Raw genomic sequence first — 20,778 nt, forward strand, 5'->3', positions numbered from 1 at the left:
GGGGCACTGAACCAAAAAAGATTAAGAACCACTGGACTCTATAGAGTATAGACTATAGTCCATTGAATAATACTTTCAGTACCCCTAAGCACTACATTTAAAAATTTTAATTTAAAGGTTATTTAAAACCACATTTAGGTATATTTTAATGAATACCTTATAGATTTACATACTCGGCGAATCATAAACGAGACAAAAGAATATAGAATGACGTTTGTAAGTAAAAATTATATTATGATTTTCACAGATAAATCAGTTGAAAATTGCTGCAGCAGTACATTATTATTTAAACAAAGTACATAATGGCGTTAGAAATATATTTTTTTTTAAAGAAAATAATACATTTTGTAGGTAATATTAATATTATAATCTCGTATCACAAAAACGTCAGTAAAAAAAAAAATATTCACAATAAAACACACAATATGCTATGTATAAAAGTACAATATTAAATTTAAACAGTAGTAAATAATAATTTAAAAAAATGTATAATAATATGATCCGAACATAATATATTTGCTCACATACTATTGTATAGGTACCTAGTTTATTGGCAAAACATTATTCGAAATACATTCATTAATTATATTAAGTAGACAATTTTTTTGGCCTAGTTATAATATTAATTGTTAATCATATACTTATCTTATAAGTATAATAATGTATATCTAAACTTATGAACAATATAAAATATTTACATGTTATTCGTTCAGCATGTTTATCTGAGTGTTCGAGAGGCAGAAGACATTTTGAAACCAAAATTACTTTGTGTGTGTGCTAAGCATTCTTAAACTTGAAGTTTTTCAAAATTATTTATCGACTCTAAATATTTTTGTGACTCGTGCACACAATACAGTTGAGTCGATTAAATATTGACTTCTGCCTGTTAAACTACTCAGATAATTCAACGTCACAATAATAATAATAATAATAATAATAATTAATGTCATTTCATCTGTGAAAGCATATGAGCACGTCTTGATCGGGCTTGGTTAAAACGAAATATTATATAATTGGGTGGATCATTTCGTAGATTCGTACCTAATTCTTAGATATTACGAGTGAATGGCAGCGATGTGGTGTGTATTGTATACGGCATAAAAAACATTTTAGAAAAAAAATTCGGAATTAATTGTGTCTGGACGGTTAGATTTTTCCATATAAAAAAAGAGTATAAAAGTTAAATAAAAATGTAATTTTTTGTAGCAATGTGGTGTGTATCGCTTACTATTATGCCTACAATTATATTAAAATTTATATTACCTATGTATATACGTAGTTATGTTTTCTAAATTTTTAATCGTATCATTAAATTAAATTTAATTCAGTTGTGTAAAATCGCTTGGAAAAAAAATTGATGTAAACAATTATTGTTCTTTATAAAAATGTCTTACTACAATAAATAACTAACCTATTTTTTTTTTAAATAAACTAAAAGTAATAAATATAAAATACTCATTAGAACCAGTCTCCAATGTTTTCACGATGGCATACCATGTTTGTCTTTTGTTTTTTTCGTCGTAATAATGATGGTATTTATGTTTTGAGCAACTTAATGCCGCGAAAGTGGACATTTCGCGCAATGTGGTTAATAATGAGAAAAAAAAAGTAAAAAAAGGTAATATAAAAAAATTGACGATCATCTACTTTTGGTTCTCGTTGCTCGTATTGTCGTTAACTGTGGTATTTGGCACTTTGTCGTTGAACGTTTTTTTTCTTATTATTCACCTCCTTTTTTGTTCGATCGCTTCGGCCATCATTTTTCTGAGCATAGGTTCTGGACTGCAAGGCTTAGGATCGCATTTCATCTTGCCATCTGCACCGCATCTGCAATACCGAAAACAAGAGTTATAGTACAGTCATATGAAGGAGTAGGTTGTAGTAGATCTTGTTTTAGTTTTAAGTTTTCTTGACATTTACAATAAACTATAGTATTTTAACCATTCATATTTTTTCATGACATCATAGATCCAAGTACGAAGGGCGTGTGCAGAAATATAAGACGGGGAAGAGAAAAGAACAAAGTCAAAAATCTGATAATATAGCACATACTACTTTATTTACAAGTGATAAAACGTTTAGTATTAATTAAAATATCAATGGCCTCCCCGGCACCCCTCTGTTTTTATCTGTTTTATACTTTTTTTTTGTTCATATTTTTAAAGCCAATGGCTTAATTTTTGAAACTTTCAAAAGCAAAGACACGTTGATAGTTAATAACTATTTGTATAGTACGAATAGAAATAAGATTTTATATTTTTAAACATTTATTTAGACCTGTCTGCCAACAGTAATGTAGGTATTATCCAGAGCATATCAGTATTATATTATTTAGAAAAAAACTACAATAATCATTAGCACACGCCGAGACGACGAAAACGAAAATGTTTGACTTGTTCGTATTTAGATATAGGTACTTACATGCATTCGAGGCAAGGACCAGAAGCGATTCCCACGTCTTCACCCACTCGGTAAGCGTGTCCATGGATAAGACATCCGGTACGCCTGGCCGCCCCTCGGTAGGCGTTGGCGAAGAAATGTGGTGGCACTACGGTCGTGGTTGAAGTGGTAGACGTGGTCACGTTGACGGACGTGGCCTGGGCCACCGGACACTCGTAACGTGGACAACAGAAACCTTGTATGTTCTCCTGGTAACACCCGAATATAGGCGGCGGGCAGCTCTGTTGCAGGCAAATTATGTCACCTCGGAAACAGAAACAGAAATCGCAAGGGTCGTCCCTGGGTACTTGCTGTGCAGACACGTACATCTTGCCACTATACCTGTTTCAATAATTTTTTTGATGGCATTAGTATGTTTAAATATATTGTAACTCTTTTAAAAAGTCAACATCAATCAATGTGAGTAACTCGATAACGTATACAGGATAATTAACAAAGAAATGTAATTACTAACAAAATGTCAACGAACAACAACCACAACCAATACTGAACTGTTTTAGAAAGAAGAAATAACTAAACACAAATAAATCAATGGTAGCTAGTAAAAATCAATTTCTAATGGTTCGAAAATGTGTGTTTGGTAAATAATAAGGGTAAATCAATTATTATAATACCAAAACTATAAACGCTTATTCTAAACCCGACATTGCCATGGATTAGTGATTTTTAAAAATCCCCCTAACTCAAATCGAACAATAAGAAAACCAAAAGCAATCACTCACCTGCATGTGCCTGAACCATAAGATGCTTCGTTTTCATCTTCGTACTCGTCAGGGAAACCTTGATCTGGTTGTAAAGGTGCTTCGGAGGTGGAGTCTTGGTGGAATGGTTTTTGAGTCCATGTTGATTGTGGGATTGGTGTGTACGAAGGCTTCTGGGGGTAAGTCGCGAGCGGAGCGTTTGTGGAAGGGTTGAACGCAGGCGTCTCCGTGTCAATAGGTATGTGCACAGCACCAACGGTTTCCGGTCTAGGATGTCCATTATAGTGATTGTTGACGTTTCCTCCTAGGACAGGCGGGCGGAACGATGAGCTACTTGGTTCGCTGAACCTATTGTTATTGTCGTCTGGAGTACTGGCTTCTGGCCGACTGGTCACCGCTACTTGTGCAGGGACTTCCGCTGGCACATCCGAATCGGGATTAATTTGACTATTCACGTCATCTGGCTTATCTTCCGCGACTGGTTTGTCTACTGCCACTGTATCTACAGGCACCTCATGTTGTTCGGACGACGGTGAAGTGGTCTCAGGTGTCTTGTTGTCATTGACCACCGCAGCTACTTCTGATGGCGGTGAGTTGGTATTTGGTTCAGCGGCGTTCTGACCATGGGGCAGAATTGGATCACTAGGAGTTTCCGGTCCGCTGTCATTCGTCAAGTCTTGCTCACCGGAACTTGGCAAGCGTTGCGTTGTCGGAGATTCTACCGGAGTTTTGCTATCGTCAACTACCGTTTCAACTCCAGGACGGTTAGATGGTAAATCGGTCGATACTCCTTGGTTGTCGGAATTTACTTCGGACTGTGGTAATATGTTTGGAATTTGGGTAGCTCCCTCCACTCCATCTGCGGTGTTTTCGGACGATGGCAAAATGTTTGATTCCGTCGTAGCTGTGGGAATTTCTGGTGACATTTCGTTTACTGCATCTGTTTGTTGAGATTCTGGGGTGCCAATTATACTGCTCGCAGTGGTCTGAGATTCGTTATTGTATTGATCCTGTGCAGAATTTTCGGGCACAATTGTTGGTTGATTGTCGTCTTCGAATAATCCAGCCTGTTGGTCTGAGGTTTCAGTAGGTTTTGATGAAGTTTCTAACGAGTTTTTAACCGCGTCCTTGACCAAGTAAACCGAAGAAATAATGTCATCAATACTCGATGGTCTCAAACCGCCAACATTATTATCGGAAACCATAGGTTTTTCGTCTGCTACAACCGTGGGCATTTCAGTTCCTACTTCTAATGGATTAACTTCGCTCACGGACAAATCCATCACTCCATCGGCGGGTTTCGAGTTGGAATCTTCATTGGTGGATGGATTATTAGACCCTTCGCTTGCTTTATTATCAGTCTCCGCTTGTTGATCTAAAGAAGAATCACCAGGCTTGTATGTAGTGGCGGCTATTGAGACGTCTGATTCAGAGTTTTGTTCTGGTCTATTTTGATCACTAGCAGGAATTGCATTTGTTACTGAAGGTTCATAGTTTTCTGGCGTCTGGGTTGACGGTACTAGGTCTTGGGATTCATTGACCGTGTTGATCAATACATTCTGTTCTTCGATATTATTTATCGTTTCTGGTTTGTATGTTATTGATTGATCATCGGTTACGTAAGCAGTCGTTGTAAAATCAGCTTCAGTATTTTCGATTGGTTTTTGGTTTTCAATCGGATGATTAATTTCAGTCGGTTTATTATTTTCTATTAGTTGATCACTTTCAGTTGGTTTATTGTTTTCTTCCAGTTTTTCATATTCTTCTGGTTTATCACTATTGTCTGGTTTTTCATTTTCTAATGACGGATAACTACTTACAGGTTTTTCACTGTCTATTGTTTCAAGATTAACTGCAGTAACTGGTACATCGTTTTCACCATCTATAGATACAATATCTTCTATAGGTTTATATGAGATTTCAGTATGTGCTGGAACCTCGGTAACACCGACATTATCTTCAGAATTTATATTAGAATTCGAATCGAATTGTGATGGGGCTAAAGTGCTGTATTCTTGTAAAGTTTGAGGATTGGATGTGCTTAATATATCCTCGCCAGTCTGAGTTTTTTAATCATTTACTTCGCCAGGCTTATCTTCTAATACCACAGTGGATATTAATTGAGGAGAACCAAGTTGATTGTGACTATCAAATAACATTCCTTCTATGCCTCCTTCTGTAAAATAAAAACAATAAGATATAATTCATTTGTAACTAATATAGTATAATTCATATTGATAATAAAAATATTTTAAGAAATCGAAAATCATAAAAAAAAAATTATATATATATTCACATAATTACTTACCACACATATATGTTGGGCAACACCACGATTCGTTTCCTGGGTGTAAAGGTATACAATTTCTATGTTGAGGTGGTGCAGGCGGGCAGTTTACAGAAGTACACGTGACTATACTATTTAAACACTCGCATTTTTCATGACACGGGTTAGATTTTGGCACTTCAGCTTTGTGTGCATAAGTCACAAAATCGATCAAACAGCTTCCCTCCCCTGGTACTCCAGGTTGTACAATTTCGTATTGTTCTGTTACTACGTCACTATCTTTGTCAACATTAGATGTGGCTACTTCATTTACAGAATCAACTGGTTCGTTCGCTACGATCGATTCTGCGGCATTTGATGATTCACTATAACTTGATGTTGTTATATCTATAACGTAATCTGGCGTTTTAGATACGAATGGCGAGTCAGCATTTTGTGGACTTTCAGCCGGCTTTTCATCAACAATTGGATTGGCGTTTAATATATTTTTTTCTGTAGGCGACTGAGTCGCATATAACTCAGATTCAGTATTTGAATCTTGATTTATTTCATTTGGACCTTCTGGCTTATATGGTGTATTGGTACTCGGCTCCACGTCATTGATAATATTCATATTTGGAGATTCTTGGATAGGGCTATTCGTTGAATCATCACCCACGCTGTACTGAGTTGAATCTTCATTAGTGCTTACTTGTGGTACAACATTCTCTGGTCGATCATTGTTTACGCCCGTTTCAACAGCATTCGATGGATTTACTTGTGAACCGTTTTCAATCATTTGACTCGTAGGTGCATCTGTAGACGCCACTACATCGTCATAGCTATTTGTTGTCACTACATTGTCTGCATTACCTACACTTCCCAAAATCGTTTGAATAGTAGAACTTCCGACTGAAACGTCTCCAATTGTATTTTGAACTGGTTTTTCATCAGATATTTGTGAATTTAAACCAGTTTCTATTTTATCAGAGGAAGGAGTAACATTGTCAACGTTATTAAGATTTGGTGCAATACTCGTAAACAAATTATTTTTATCATCCGAAGGAGCATCTGGGTATACTGCTGTTTGATCTACAATCTCGTTGACATTTTCGTCTTGTGATTGTTCGTGAGGAGTGACGTTTTCATATTCATTGCTTTGTTCTGGGACTTGAGTGTTAATAGATTGTTCACCGTTACCATCATACAATACAGGCAATTCTGTTAAAGCTTCTGAAATTTGTACTCCGTTCATTTCGGTTGGTGCATAACTATTGGAAGATTGATCGGGTGAACCGTTTGCCGACAAGTCGTTTGGTGTTTTCGTTTCGTCCTGTGTCGTTATTGGTTCACTAGGATTGATAACTTGAGGATTTACAGGAATATTATTATCAACTATTTGTAGTTGTGGTGAATAAGTAGTGACATCATTTGCTTGTTCATCAGCAGACGATGGATATTTATTTGTCGAAGTTTCTGATTCAGTTGGATTTTCAGTTTGAAGTGCGATTTGGTGCTCTACAGAATCAGCATTGGGATTATTTTCGTACTTTTCTCCTGAATGTTCGTCCACTGGTTGATGTTCATGAGATGAAGGATTATCTACCGATATACCATGATTTATTATTTCCGTGTTAACGTCATAGTTTATTCCAGTCGTTGGCGTAACCGCTGGTTCCACACTCACAGGGTTGTTCGATCCAAATTTGTTATTGTTGTGTTCAGAATCGGCAGGTAACTTTTCATAAGAATTAACCGGGCTATCTGTTATAGCATCACTGTTCACTTGATCGTCAACTGGCTTTACGTTTATTCCATTTTCATCATTTTCATCATTAGCTTGCGGTATCACGCTTTGGCCTTTTGTAACTGTATCCGTGTGACTTGCTGGTACTCCATTGACCTTGTCGGCGGTATCAGTAAACGATGTTTTGTCATCAGCTGATGGTTTTGGAACCTCAACCGTCTTGTCTTCGTTCTTTTCTGTCGACGAATATTTATCACTGGTATTGTTTACATTGGTTATTGAAGTAGACTCTTCACCTTTAACTTGATTATCCGAAAACAGTGGTGGTGATGTTGGTGATACGACAAATATATTATTATCTTCGTTTGGTTGTTCTGTTGCACCATCATTTTCTGAAGCTACTGGTGCTCCTGGTTGTATAGGGCTATTTTCAGATTGTGGTTTATAAGGTTTGGATGGAATTTCTGTTGAATATGTATTTTCTGATTGGGGACTACTTTGATTATTTTGTTCTACTGGTGTTTTATCTGATTGTACTAGTTTATTCTGTTCAGTCAATTCATTTTCTACTTTAGGCACATCAGTTGGGGATACGTTCTCTGCCTGAGGACTGTCTTGGTTTATTTGTCCTACTGGTGTTTTATCAGATTCTGGTTTATTGTCAGTACCAGAAGTATTGTCCACTATTGGTTTATTTTGTTCAGTTGGTTCATTTTCTACTTTTGGAATTACAGTTGGAGATACATTCTCAGATTGAGGACTATCCTGGTTATTTGGAGCTACCGGGGTCTTATCTAATTCTGGTTGGTTTTGTCCACCAGAAGTACTATCCACTATTGGTTTATTTTGTTCAGTTGGTTCATTTTCTACTTTGGGGACATCAGTTGGAGGTACGTTCTCTGACGACTGAGGACTGTCTTGATTTATTTGTCCTACTGTTATCTTATCGGATTCTGGTTTGTTGTCAGTACCAGAAGTATTATCCACTACTGGTTTATTTTGTTCAGTTGGTTCATTTTCTACTTTAGGTATTTCAGTTGGAGATACATTTTCTGGCTGAGAATTAACCTGGTTATTTTGGGCAATAGGTGTCTCATCAGATTCCGGTTTGTTTTCGGCTCCTGAACTACTGTCCACCATTGGATTATTTTGTTCAGTGTGGTCAATTTCTACTTCTGGAATTTCTGTTGGAGATACATTCTCTGACTGAGAACTATCTTGGTTACTTGGTGTTACCGGGGTCTTATCAGATTCTGGTTGGTTTGCAGCTCCTGAAGAACTGTCCAATACCGGTTTATTTTGTTCAGTGTTGGAGATACATTCTCTGACTGAGAACTATCTTGGTTACTTGGTGTTACCGGGGTCTTATCAGATTCTGGTTGGTTTGCAGCTCCTGAAGAACTGTCCAATACTGGTTTATTTTGTTCAGTCGGTTCATTTTCTACTTTTGGAATTTCAGTGGGAGACGCATTCTCTGACTCAGGACTATCTAGGTTTATTTGTTCTACAGGTATTTTATCAGATTCCGGTTGATTACCAGTTCCAGATGTACTGTCCAACACTGGTTTATTTTGTTCAGTTGGTTCATTTTCTAGTTTGGGGATTTCAGTTGGAGATACATTCTCTGACTGAGGACTATCCTGGTTATTTGGTGCAACCGAAGTCTTATCTGATTGTGGTTGGTTCGCAGCTCCTGAAGAACTGTCGAATACCGGTTTATTTTGTGCAGTCGGTTCATTTTCCACTTTAGGAATATCCGTTGGAGATAAGTTCTCTGGCGACTGAGGACTGTCTTGATTTATTTGTCCTACTGTTATCTTATCAGATTCTGGTTTGCTGTCAGTACCAGAAGTATTATCCACTACGGGTTTATTTTGTTCAGTTGGTTCATTTTCTACTTCAAATATTTCAGTTGGAGATACATTTTCTGGCTGAGAATTAACCTGGTTATTTTGGACCATAGGTGTCTCATCAGAATCCGGTTTATTTTCAGCTCCTGCACTACTGTCCACCATTGGATTATTTTGTTCAGTGTGGTCATTTTCTACTTCTGGAATTTCTGTTGGAGATACATTCTCTGACTGAGGATTATACTGGTTACTCGGTGTTACCGGGGTCTTATCAGATTCTGGTTGGTTTGCAGCTCCTGAAGAACTGTCCAATACCGGTTTATTTTGTTCAGTCGGTTCATTTTCAACTTTTGGAATTTCAGTTGGAGATACATTCTCTGACTGAGGACTGTCTTGGTTTATTTGTTCTACATTTTTATTATCAGATTCTGCTTGATTTTCAGTTCCCGATGTACTGTCTTCCACTGGTTTATTTTGTTCAGTCGGTTCATTTTCTACATCTGAAATTTCAGTGGGAGATACATTCTCTGACTGAGGATTGTCTTGATTATTTTGTTGTTGGGGCATTATATCTGATTCCAGTTGATTTTTTTCTCCTGTAGGACCATCGACTATTGGTTTATTTTGTTCGGTGGAGTCATTTTCTACTTTTGGAATTTCTGTTGGAGATACATTCTCTGACTGAGAACTATCCTGGTTATTTGGAGCTACCGAGGTATTATCAGATTCTGGTTGGTTTGCAGCTCCCGAAGTACCGTCCACAGCTGGTTTGATTTGTACTGTGGGTTCATCGTCTACATTAGGGACATCAGTTGGAGACACGTTTTCTGTCTGAGGTTTATCTTGATGTATTTGTTCTACAGGTGTCTTACCAAATTCTGGTTTGTTTTCAGATTCTGAAGTGCTGTCTACTACTGGTTTATTTTGATCGTTGATTTCATTTTCTACTTTTGGAATTTCAGTTGGAGATACATTCTCTGACTGAGGACTATCCTGGTTATTTTGAGCTACAGGTGTCTTATCAGATTCTTGTTGGTTTTCAGTACCAGAAGAGCTGTCTACCACTGGTTTATTTTGCTCAGTTGGTTCATTTTCTACTTTAGGGACATCAGTTGGAGATACGTTCTCTGACTGAAGACTGTCTTGATTTATTTGTCCTGTTTGTGTCTTATCAGATTCTGGTCGGTATTCAGTACCAGAAATACTTTCTACTACTGGTTTATTTTGTTCAGTCGGTTCATTTTCTACTTTGGGGACATCAGTTGGAGATACGTTCTCTGACTGAAGACTATCTTGATTTATTTGTCCTACTGGTTTCTTATCAGATGCTGAAGTGCCGTCTACTGCTGGTTTATTTTGATCGTTGATTTCATTTTCTACTTTTGGAATTTCAGTTGGAGATACATTCTCTGACTGAGGACTATCCTGGTTATTTTGAGCTAAAGGTGTCTTATCAGATTCTTGTTGGATTTCAGTACCAGAAGTACTGTCCACTACTGGTTTATTTTGTTCAGCCTGTTCATTTTCTACTTTAGGGATTTCAGTTGGAGATTCAATTTCTGATTGAGCACTGTCTTGATTTTCTTGTTTGGTAGGATTTTGATTCTCATTGAAGGCTATTTCAGATTGTGGTTTAGTGTCCGAGTGTGTTTGTTCGTTATCATTTGATGTAATGGGCTCTTTATCAATTACAGCAATATTTTCAGTAGTAATATCTTCTTGAGGTTTATCTTGGACATTTGAACTTTGTGTGGCGCTTTCTACAGTATTTTCCGTAGACGCAACTGGTAAGTTGGAAGTAATAACATCTTGAATTGGGTGTTTATCCGGAATTTCGTTACTTATATTTTCTTGGTCAACATTATTGTCATCATTTTTATAGGTAATTGTCTGAGTGGTAGAAGGAACAGCATTTTCATTTGACGAAGGATCAGACGCCGGTTGCGTTTCGTCGATTATTGTTGGCTCATTAGGTTTGTCTGTACTGTCATAATTAGCTTGTCCAGATTCTGTACCGACAGAGTTTTCTTGATTTATTAAATTTGGCGTGGCACTCGAAGTTTCATGCTTATTTTCTTCGTTTAATTTATTTGCACCATCACTATTAGGTAGTATATTTGTTTCTCCTGCATTATTATGACTGTCTGGAGAAGCTGCTGTAGTATCATCATCCACATTATTTCCGTCGTCTTGCTCACTTGTTGGTTGGTTTTCTCCCAGTTTATTGTATATATCTTCATTTAATGGGAACTTTTCGGCTTCGTTTTCGTCTGAATCGCTCAGCGACATTGGTTGTAGCGTTGATGCGTCATACGAACTGTTCGTTTCATTTGCTGTAAATTAATAATAAAACACGCTCATATTAATACACTGAGATAATTCAGATGATAAATATTTTTCTAAATTAATGTAAATAAATAAATGTATATTATGTATATATGTAACACATACCACATTGATACGAAGTTGGACAACATTGACCAGCCGGTGGTGTTTCCGGTGTGCAGTCTTTTCCTCTGAGAGGTTCACCGCAGTCTTGAACTGCACACACAATATCACCTCTCATACAATAACAATGTTCGCAAGGTTTATCCGAGACCATAGCAATAGACTCTCCATCTCGGTAAGTGTCCTCGTTAACTCGGCAATCAAACGGAGCGGAAGTAGTGGAAAAGACTAGCCCACCAGTGATTTGTGGTGCCGACGTAGTAGATTTTTCACTTTCATAATCTATACAAACGTTCGAGTTACGATTAATATTACTGTTTAGGTAACCTATGCACACTCACAAAGTGATATGTGTAAAGTATGTTATAAAGCGATTTTCTGAAATTCTACCAACAACTCACCACAATCGTATCGAACAGGACAGCAAACGCCTTCATGATATACTGGTCGACAACCTTCCACGTGCAACGTACACTCTTGCATGATGCAAGCTGTTCGGTTTCTGATACAGTAACAGAGTTCACAAGGTTTTTTCGGATTGGGAGGAACCTATGTACAAACGTGGATAAAGACAAATATATTATAATCGGGTTTTATCGATAAGATGTAGCTTCGAAACAATAACTGTTTCCAGACTCACCTGTGCCCCATCGGGAAAGAATTCGTTTTCGTCCATCATGCATCCGTAATTGTCGTGCCATCCAATTTCGGTTGTTGTCGTCGGTGTCGGTGTGGTTGAACTGGTCAACAGGTGTACTGGCACTGTAACATCCGAACCAACTGGGTGGCTTATTGATGTACGAATTTATAGTTTTATTTTTATATTTAATAACATACCTTCCGGGCAAGATATGGTGGGACAACATTGATCCGGTGATTTCTGTACCGTACAGTCTTGTCCAATTGCTTTTGAAAAAGGACACACTCTCAGGTAGCACATCAGCATTCTATTGTGGCAAGTACAGTTTAAACACGGTTCGTTGGTTACTATGCGGTCACCTTCTTCGTAGTGTTGATAGTTATAGTAACAGCCATTCGGGTCTAAAAAAAAATACATATTATGAAAACTCGATAAAATTGTGCACATCGTGTGTTCTATGATCTAGTGAAATATAATAATTTTTAAATAGATTTTAAAGATTTTAAAGATTTAATTAAAAATATATATATATGTGTTTCTTGAAAAAATATTGTCCTACGAGATTCAATTCTATATTCATCATTATTATTTATACTATATAGTTACTCGTAATATATTCAGTAATAAATTATAACTATTTACGGTATATTCCATTATTCCCATTACATCCATTATCCAAGTCAACTTATAACAAAAAAGAATCATTAAAAAAATTATTTTTAGGTGGTTAATGTATTGATAGAATTGCACTTGAAGCTTAAGTATGTTTATAATTTTATCAGATAAAATAATCTGTCTAAACATTTTTATTTTGAAAAAACGCAGCAACGTATTATCGTTGACACTGGTGTAGGTGTTTTGCATAACCGATCAGCCTTCTTCTGAGTTTATACTTTCTGGTTTTAATATAATATTTAAACATATAATAATTTTGTATTATATATTGCGACGTTGTGTCTATATATTTTGATGTACAATAATAAAATAATAAACTGTTGTTATTGAGCTTATCAAGCATAACAGAACTAGGGAAAATTATGAAAACTATAATGTTACACACTAATAAAATACATTTTTTTTTTTCGTAAGTGGTATTAAATATTAAGCCGTCAATGAAAAACACGTTTAAGATTATTTACACACATTATTTGAGTTTTTTTTTTCAAACTCGTATAGTTGTTGGCGATTCGTTTCAGTTGTGAAAGAAAATGAATCCGTACGATTATAGCAGAATGATAATAGATAATAAGGTTCTTACCATTAAAATAGTCCGCCAAGTCAGTCCGTTTTGCTTCGATTTCATCGTAAGTTGTCGGAGCTGAAACACAAGAAAATAGTTTATTTTTATTTTATTGGTTTGGATTATGCGTTGTTCAACACATGATGTGTGGGAAAATATACCATTAAACGAGGGTCGTGCCTAATAATGCTGTTGTAATAAAGTAGATGGCTGAATTATATATAACCTACCCTGAACCTGTACAGGAAAAAAAATAGGTACTACGCGAGTATGCAATAATACGAGTATAACTACAACGCAACAGTGCGGATATACCTACATGGAAAAACGATGATGGCCAACAATGATACTACATCAACAACAACAACAACAACAACAATAATAATAATAATCGTTTATACCATTAAACGTGATTTCGTTTTCGCACGCCCCACACAACAATGGTCCCTCAGACACGGCGTTTATAATATTAACAACTACCAATGGTGTGCGGACGTTTTTTTTATTTTTCTGTTTTTGAGTTGTATACAATTAACGAGCTTGTATGCTAGCGGAGACGTAAGTCGTATAATATGTTGTGGCAGTAAACTGCGGTAAACGTGATGATAGATATTATAATAATATGTTAGTAAGGTATCTGGGTACTTATCTGGAGGATTTGACAGTAGTTGTAGTTGCTCGTTTGAATTGTTTTTTTTAATTGCCAATTTAATATACACTTTTAATTACAGATCACCCTATTTTTTATCTATTTCATACAATACTTTATTTGTTGTTTAAATATTATTATTTAAAATTAATAACTGATTGCAATTTATTAATCATTTTTTTCTAAAAAATTTTACCTATAATCAATGATATTTTTTAGTGAACTTAACTTTGAAGTTTCTGAATCTAGTCTCAATTCTCATTTTTTTTTTTATTTGACTCCATAATATATCAATAATTATTAAGTACGTTTTAAGTTAATGAAATATACTTCAAATGGTCGTGTAAATATTAAAAGTTATTATATTTTCAAATTTCATATCAGAATTTCAGAAAAATTTATTTTTAACGAATAACGATGGACAAAGCAAATTTTGTATTGTAACTTATAAGTTGATATTATGACAATTTTAAATAATTATTAAAGTACTTAGCAAAATGCCAAAATATTTATTATTGGGTATAAACCTTATATTCAAATGGTTGTACGACTTTTGAATTATCATAGGTATAAATGTATCCTAAGTATTAGTTTATATCCATACCGAAATTTGAAACAATTTATACAAAAAAAAAAAACAATCCACCTCCCAAAAAAAGAAAGTAGAAAATAATATCATAACATTCATAACCTGTGTATGATACAATTTTATAGGTACCGCTTTATCATGCCAAAGCATACTTCTACGAGAGTATACTATATACTTATCATACCATTTATATATACCATTATGGTTGTACATGGTATATATTGTATTCGACGAGTTCGAGTTGCGGTAATGGTCGCTGCAATACTTGTATTATATATAAATAATTTATGTAAAATGGAATTCGATCAATCGAACCGATCTTGCAGACACGAATGGTATACCGACGATAGGTCGCAGCAGGTTTAATCTCACTCGGTGTTTCCTCCTATGATCGGGAATATCCGTTGTCGAGAGTATGATCTTCGCACCAAGCTATCGTTTAAGGCAGAGGTTCTCGAACTATGGTAAGCGTACCACTAGTGGTACGCTGAAGACTTCATGTCACGTAAGCCACAAAGTGATGGAACGGAGAGTAAATAAATGAATATTTTAAACCGTGTTTGAACACGATCACATGGAAATAGATATTAAGTGGTACGCGACAGATTAATAATACACAATATGAGTGGTACGCGAAAAATAAAGTTTGAGAACCGCTGGTTTAAGGGTCTCTCTAGTATGCGTATAACTGTATACCCGCAGCACTGTGTTTATTTTTCGAAACCATCGATCACGCGGCCAAATGTGGGACAATCGCTTGGAGTTTCCACGTACCAAACCATTATACTTGTATTGGTAATATCATATACCTGCAATACTGTCGAACGAGATTTAACGGCACCTTCACACGGGCCGCCGTGGTCGGGGTCGTCCCGTGATATAAGACACACGATCATCAGCAGTAGTTATACTCGGAAGTTAACTGGTGATAAAATTGTCTTTTTAAAACCACGTATATTATTATTATTATTATTATTATTGTACACGCACCGTAATGGTGTGGAACCGGTTGTCTCGAAATAGAGACGAATACCTAATAATATAATATGATTATAATAACGATACTGCGATAGAACGGAAAAATCGTAGAGAAAGAGAGAGACAGAGAAACGCTGCAGTCTATAATAATGTTATGAACTCGACGCAACGTGTTGCAGCTGTGGCGGAATTTTGCATTTCCTGATACGCACACACACGCGATAACTGCCGCTATACCACCTATACCTAATCATACAGGTAGTGGTGGTGATGGGATAAGACGACCGCGGTAATTGACGGTTCCGAGACACGATATGGCGGAAAGAACGCACAAATTCCTCGAGACGTTGACGCTCACGAATGAGGCGTTTATTTATTTTTCGTCCCGAGTGAGACGTTTAAGCTTTAAATATAAGCGTTAATGAACTTGGTAGGTGCGTCATTTATTATTTATACGACTGGACCGAAACAAACTGATGTAATTATACAATATATTATAGTACAATATACTAATAGAGAATATATATTTTAGATTTTGGATAATATATTATTTCGAATTTTTTTGTTAAGGCTATAGGAACTACACAATACTTGCAACTATAATCGTGAAAATAAGCAAATTTATATAAATTATTTTAATATTTTAAAGGTGTAAAAATAAAACGCAATTTAGAAAAGTAGTAATAAATAAATAAAACTGTGTTGTACTATCATCATTTATCAGGGATGCGAGCGTGAATTTTTCGGTACATTTAATATTATAAAACTATAATTCACATATTTTAGATTCAGAGCGTGTGATGATATACCTATGTATTGATTTTACAATTTTGTGTATGTCCATGATGTACTCGTAGAGTAGTCGAAATAATGCTTCAATTTTCAACTTTAGTATCTTTTCCGGTGGGTAAGTAAATCTATAGTTAATGCATTCAAGAGGTCACAATAAACACTGTTTTATTTTAGTTATTTTAAGTTCACACTTGAACGAAATTACATATTAAAATCAAGAAAAACAATGTACCTATTTTGTTGTAATTTAAAAATATTATTCTGGGGTGCTTGAAAATTGTATAGAATATATTATATATTTTATACACATAATGCAATTTTTTGGACAAAAATGAATTTAACCTTCTATAGTACCAAATACTAATGCCTAATAGTAAAACAAATTACTTTAACCACAATAATATTACAAAATATACTTAGTTATATTATATTATAGGCTGACAGACCGTTTTTGTTCAGAATCATTTTTCGTATGCTTTTACATCATTTAATTCAAATTTAACACATGCATCACAGTGGATCTCTAGACAAGTAATTTACAGCAGAGCGTTATCTGATTGCCTTTTTTTCATTTTGTAATAATTAATAGAGTTTTTTTACCATAATTTTGCGACGTTGCGATTTACCTCTTCCGGGTATATTTTGTTGTCATATGAACGTCGATCTCAATTATAATTTGATTTTTATTTCATAGAAGAATAGTATTTAAAATATTATTTTTTAATAATTCGGAATAAATTGATTTTGGATGTTATTTACAGCCTTTTTTTATTTTATCTTAAAGTCTTACTTTCCTATAACTATTATTACCTAAGTTTTTTCATATTCAACAGTTATGTGAGCACAGTTTTGTAGACAGTTTAGTGCACCAAACTCACATCATACATGGTTATTGTTTACTGTGTACACAATATTATTACCCAACAGTATAATATAATATACTGAGCCGTATGCGTCAATATCCAGTTTTGACAGTAATATTATTTGTATTGTTTTTCGCGTCGTCTTCATCAGCTGGTGTTTCGTCGAGTATTATGTACCTGCAGTTGTGTCCACACCGGCACTCTATTATAGTCGGTCAACTACAGCGCATTATTAAAATTATATTATAATATCGTTGCCTCCGCTCAACAGGTAGGTACAAGTATAGTAGTTATATATCCTGTGCCGCGGACAACTCACACGCCGAATCGCGACCCGTTATCCCGAGACGACGATATGATCTATACGCATGCTTTTCGACGCCCATCGTCGCCCGACACCGTCGCTGTCCGCCGGCGCGTTTACATTAGCGAAATTATTCTGGAAACGCGTTTGTAATGGTAATAATGTGTGCGATGATAACGGTCCACCACGGGCCACACTTCCGTCAGCGGCGGATTTTCTCACGACATTATAACATACGCACAAGCCATATAATGCGCTTTTCGGTACTATCGTCCACCCATTTTTCCCTCCGAAATGTTATAATAATAATTCGGGTCATATATTATTATTTTAACTCCGTCGCACACACTCATTATTACTGATATTATAGTGTAATCATTGCGGACGTCTGAACAGTTATAATATTATATATAGACACACGCGAAACGCCCCGCGGAAACGAGACGACCGGTGCGATTTCGTAACACGAGAATATTATAATAATGATACGTCGTATACTCTGAAACACCACCAAACAACACAGATTCTAAAATATGATGTATATCGTATTATGATGCAGCAGTTCTGTAAAATATATGCGTCGAATATTATGTGTAGGTCCTCTACAAGTTGCAGTCATCAGGTCGTCATATATGCGCGTGTATATATACGCGGTTTTTACGAAAAACGCTCGTTCGGCTGTCTCGTCCGTTTACTGTTTTTGGTTGTTGTGGTGTTTCATATTATTAATTGTTTGACCTCGTTTGCCCGCTCGTAGTTATATCAACGATAATAATAATTATATATGGTTGTGTATAATTTATTGTGTTCGTTGAATTCTGAATGCAGCAGCTACATTATAGGACTATAAGGTGTCAGTTTTTCCGGTCGTCCGTCTGCGGTATACAGACCGTCCGAGATGCTGCCATGTCGTTGGACGACGTCCAATAACGTGCAAATATTCGTGTGTATGTGTATTTGTTGATTTCGGTCCTAAAAAACGGATGGCACGAAAAACGGCCGCTATAATGTGATCGCTGGATTTGAAATTCTCGCTACATTTTTTAAACACGTCTTATGTATAATAGCCATTGTGCTGCGTCGTAGATTATTATAATGTGCCTACACGTGTGAAACGTGCACGAACGCGGTGTGGGCACCGGTGTGGCGACGCTAGAGAGTCGGCAGAGAGCACCGATTACGCGAGAATCGTGAACTGTGCGTGAAACGTCGTTTTACGGCCAAGTTCATGGATGTCCGATTATTGTGCCCCGCGGGTCTTCGCTGCAACCTAATGGACGGTCGCATTGTGTGCAGCAGTTGCAGCGGCAACGTAATCGCCTGTCCTTCACACCGTCCGAGATGATGTCTCATAATAAAATATATATTATTATCGTTGGGTATAAAAGACGCATCGCAGTTTTCTGTACGACCAAGTGTTTCGTACGTCGTGCCGCCTCCGCTGTATTTTCGTACACGATTCTATCGTCGTCGCCAAGACGTATAACATGGATATACGTCAATGAATGAACATAATGATCATCTCGGTCGATTAAATGTTTGAACTCAACGCCTAATACGTAGTGAATACTGTAAAGATATTAAATTCAGAAGCTACATATTATTTTATTTGGTTGAAAACGGCTCGGACTTCTAATAAATACCTCTCGAACTCGTACTACATATACGACTGCAGAGTAATAGACAACATTAAGTGGTATAATACTTCTTGTAAGGCTGGTAATTATTGGTATACTGCACCTACACGTTTTCACGGTGGATTTTCCTTTCTGCTGTACAATTATATAATATGTATAATGTATGTATAGAAATAAGATAGCAGGTGGTTACCGCATAAACCGCTCGTCGGTGTAGTCCATTACTTAACTCACTCTCGGTCGAGTGTTATTGTCCTTTGGGATTCGCATAGGCTGCACTCATCCCCCCAGAACGGCGAAACATATTTTTGTTCCTATTATACATTTATTTTATCACTTTGTACGAAAATGGTTAATAATAATGAACAATATAATATATTATCTAGTACTTATATTATCCTAAGACAACCGCTCTCGAAACAATGGGTGGCGGGCGTCGGCGGCAGCCAAGTCGCACCATAAAAGACAATAATACCTTCGAGAACTTTGCGCCGCCTCCCCCACCTTGCCACATCCTCATACCCTTAATCTCATCACCGTAACGGGGCGGCGGCGGCGGTGAGGGTTCACACTCACATATATATATATATATAATATTATAAAGCGCTCGTTGTACTGCGCACAATGCGACGACCGTGCAAAATGCAAAACTCTCTTGACCTTTACTCTCGTCCGATGTGCGTCGCACGACGACCGTCGTTTTAATGTTATGCGTCCGTCTTTGCGGCGAACTTGTAGCGCACATTTCGCCGCCAAAGCGATTGAATGCTAAATCCCATTGGCCACGGCCAGCTGCTGCGGGTATTCACTGTCGTCGATGTTAAGTATATATTATTATATAAATGGCGAAGTTGTCGTCGCGCTGAATAATTCATCGTGGCACACGGTCGGGGGACCGACAGCACAGAGATTTTGATTTGAAGCGACGTCCGATGAGTTTGTTTTTCGAGACGACCGTGCGAACGGACGACAATAATGCCTTTGGCTGCGGCAGGCGCGCGCTCGACGATAAACGAGTCGTAAAATATATAATTTATGTCCGTCGCGGGCCGACAACAAAGTAGGTTCGAGCGAGCCGCCTAAACCTAATATGCAGTGCTTGTATATACCGTATAGGTATGAGAATAAACAGTTCGTGTGTTTTACAATACATAATATTATATACTTGTGTGTGCATATAACGTCATGGTTTACACGCAGCGAGTGATTTCGGCTAATCGCTGTGCTTTGGGGTGCGAACGGTCAACGAATAACGTACATTTGATAATACTTTAATATTTTCACAGTAGGTACAGAGACGGATTTAATTTTTATCCGATAGTTTAGAACAACAACAACTATAATAATACTATAATACCGGAATGAGCAGGGTGTGGTGCGCGATTCAATCCTATATGAGAATATTAATAATATATGCATTATTAAATCAATAATTATAAATACAGTGAAGCTGTGATGTACCAAAAAAATTAAAAAATATGTATGCACTTATATAGATTAAAAATAATAAGTAAAATATGGAAAGACCACGCACTTTACAATCTTTAAGCGCAGAAGTACATTTTGTCGATGTTACGTTAGCAATTTGTCGTATTTGTATTTATATTGTTATCT

General features: G+C 36.4%; 1 protein-coding gene across 1 annotated transcript in view; it reads right to left on the reverse strand.

Moving 5' to 3' along the window:
* Positions 1 to 252: 252 nt before the first annotated feature.
* LOC111041995 (protein PF14_0175) overlaps positions 253 to 20,778 on the reverse strand; it is a 42,891-nt gene continuing 22,365 nt past the window's right edge. The window contains 10 exon segments of the mRNA XM_022326478.1: positions 253 to 1,827; positions 2,422 to 2,781; positions 3,183 to 5,337; positions 5,470 to 8,484; positions 8,487 to 11,357; positions 11,476 to 11,754; positions 11,874 to 12,021; positions 12,113 to 12,252; positions 12,310 to 12,513; positions 13,371 to 13,430. Of these exon segments, the coding sequence (XP_022182170.1) occupies positions 1,725 to 1,827; positions 2,422 to 2,781; positions 3,183 to 5,337; positions 5,470 to 8,484; positions 8,487 to 11,357; positions 11,476 to 11,754; positions 11,874 to 12,021; positions 12,113 to 12,252; positions 12,310 to 12,513; positions 13,371 to 13,430 (9,335 nt within the window). The 3' untranslated portion in view covers positions 253 to 1,724.

Source organism: Myzus persicae, unplaced genomic scaffold (assembly GCF_001856785.1).
Source record: "Myzus persicae strain clone G006 unplaced genomic scaffold, MPER_G0061.0, whole genome shotgun sequence".
Taxonomy (NCBI): Eukaryota; Metazoa; Arthropoda; class Insecta; order Hemiptera; family Aphididae; genus Myzus; species Myzus persicae.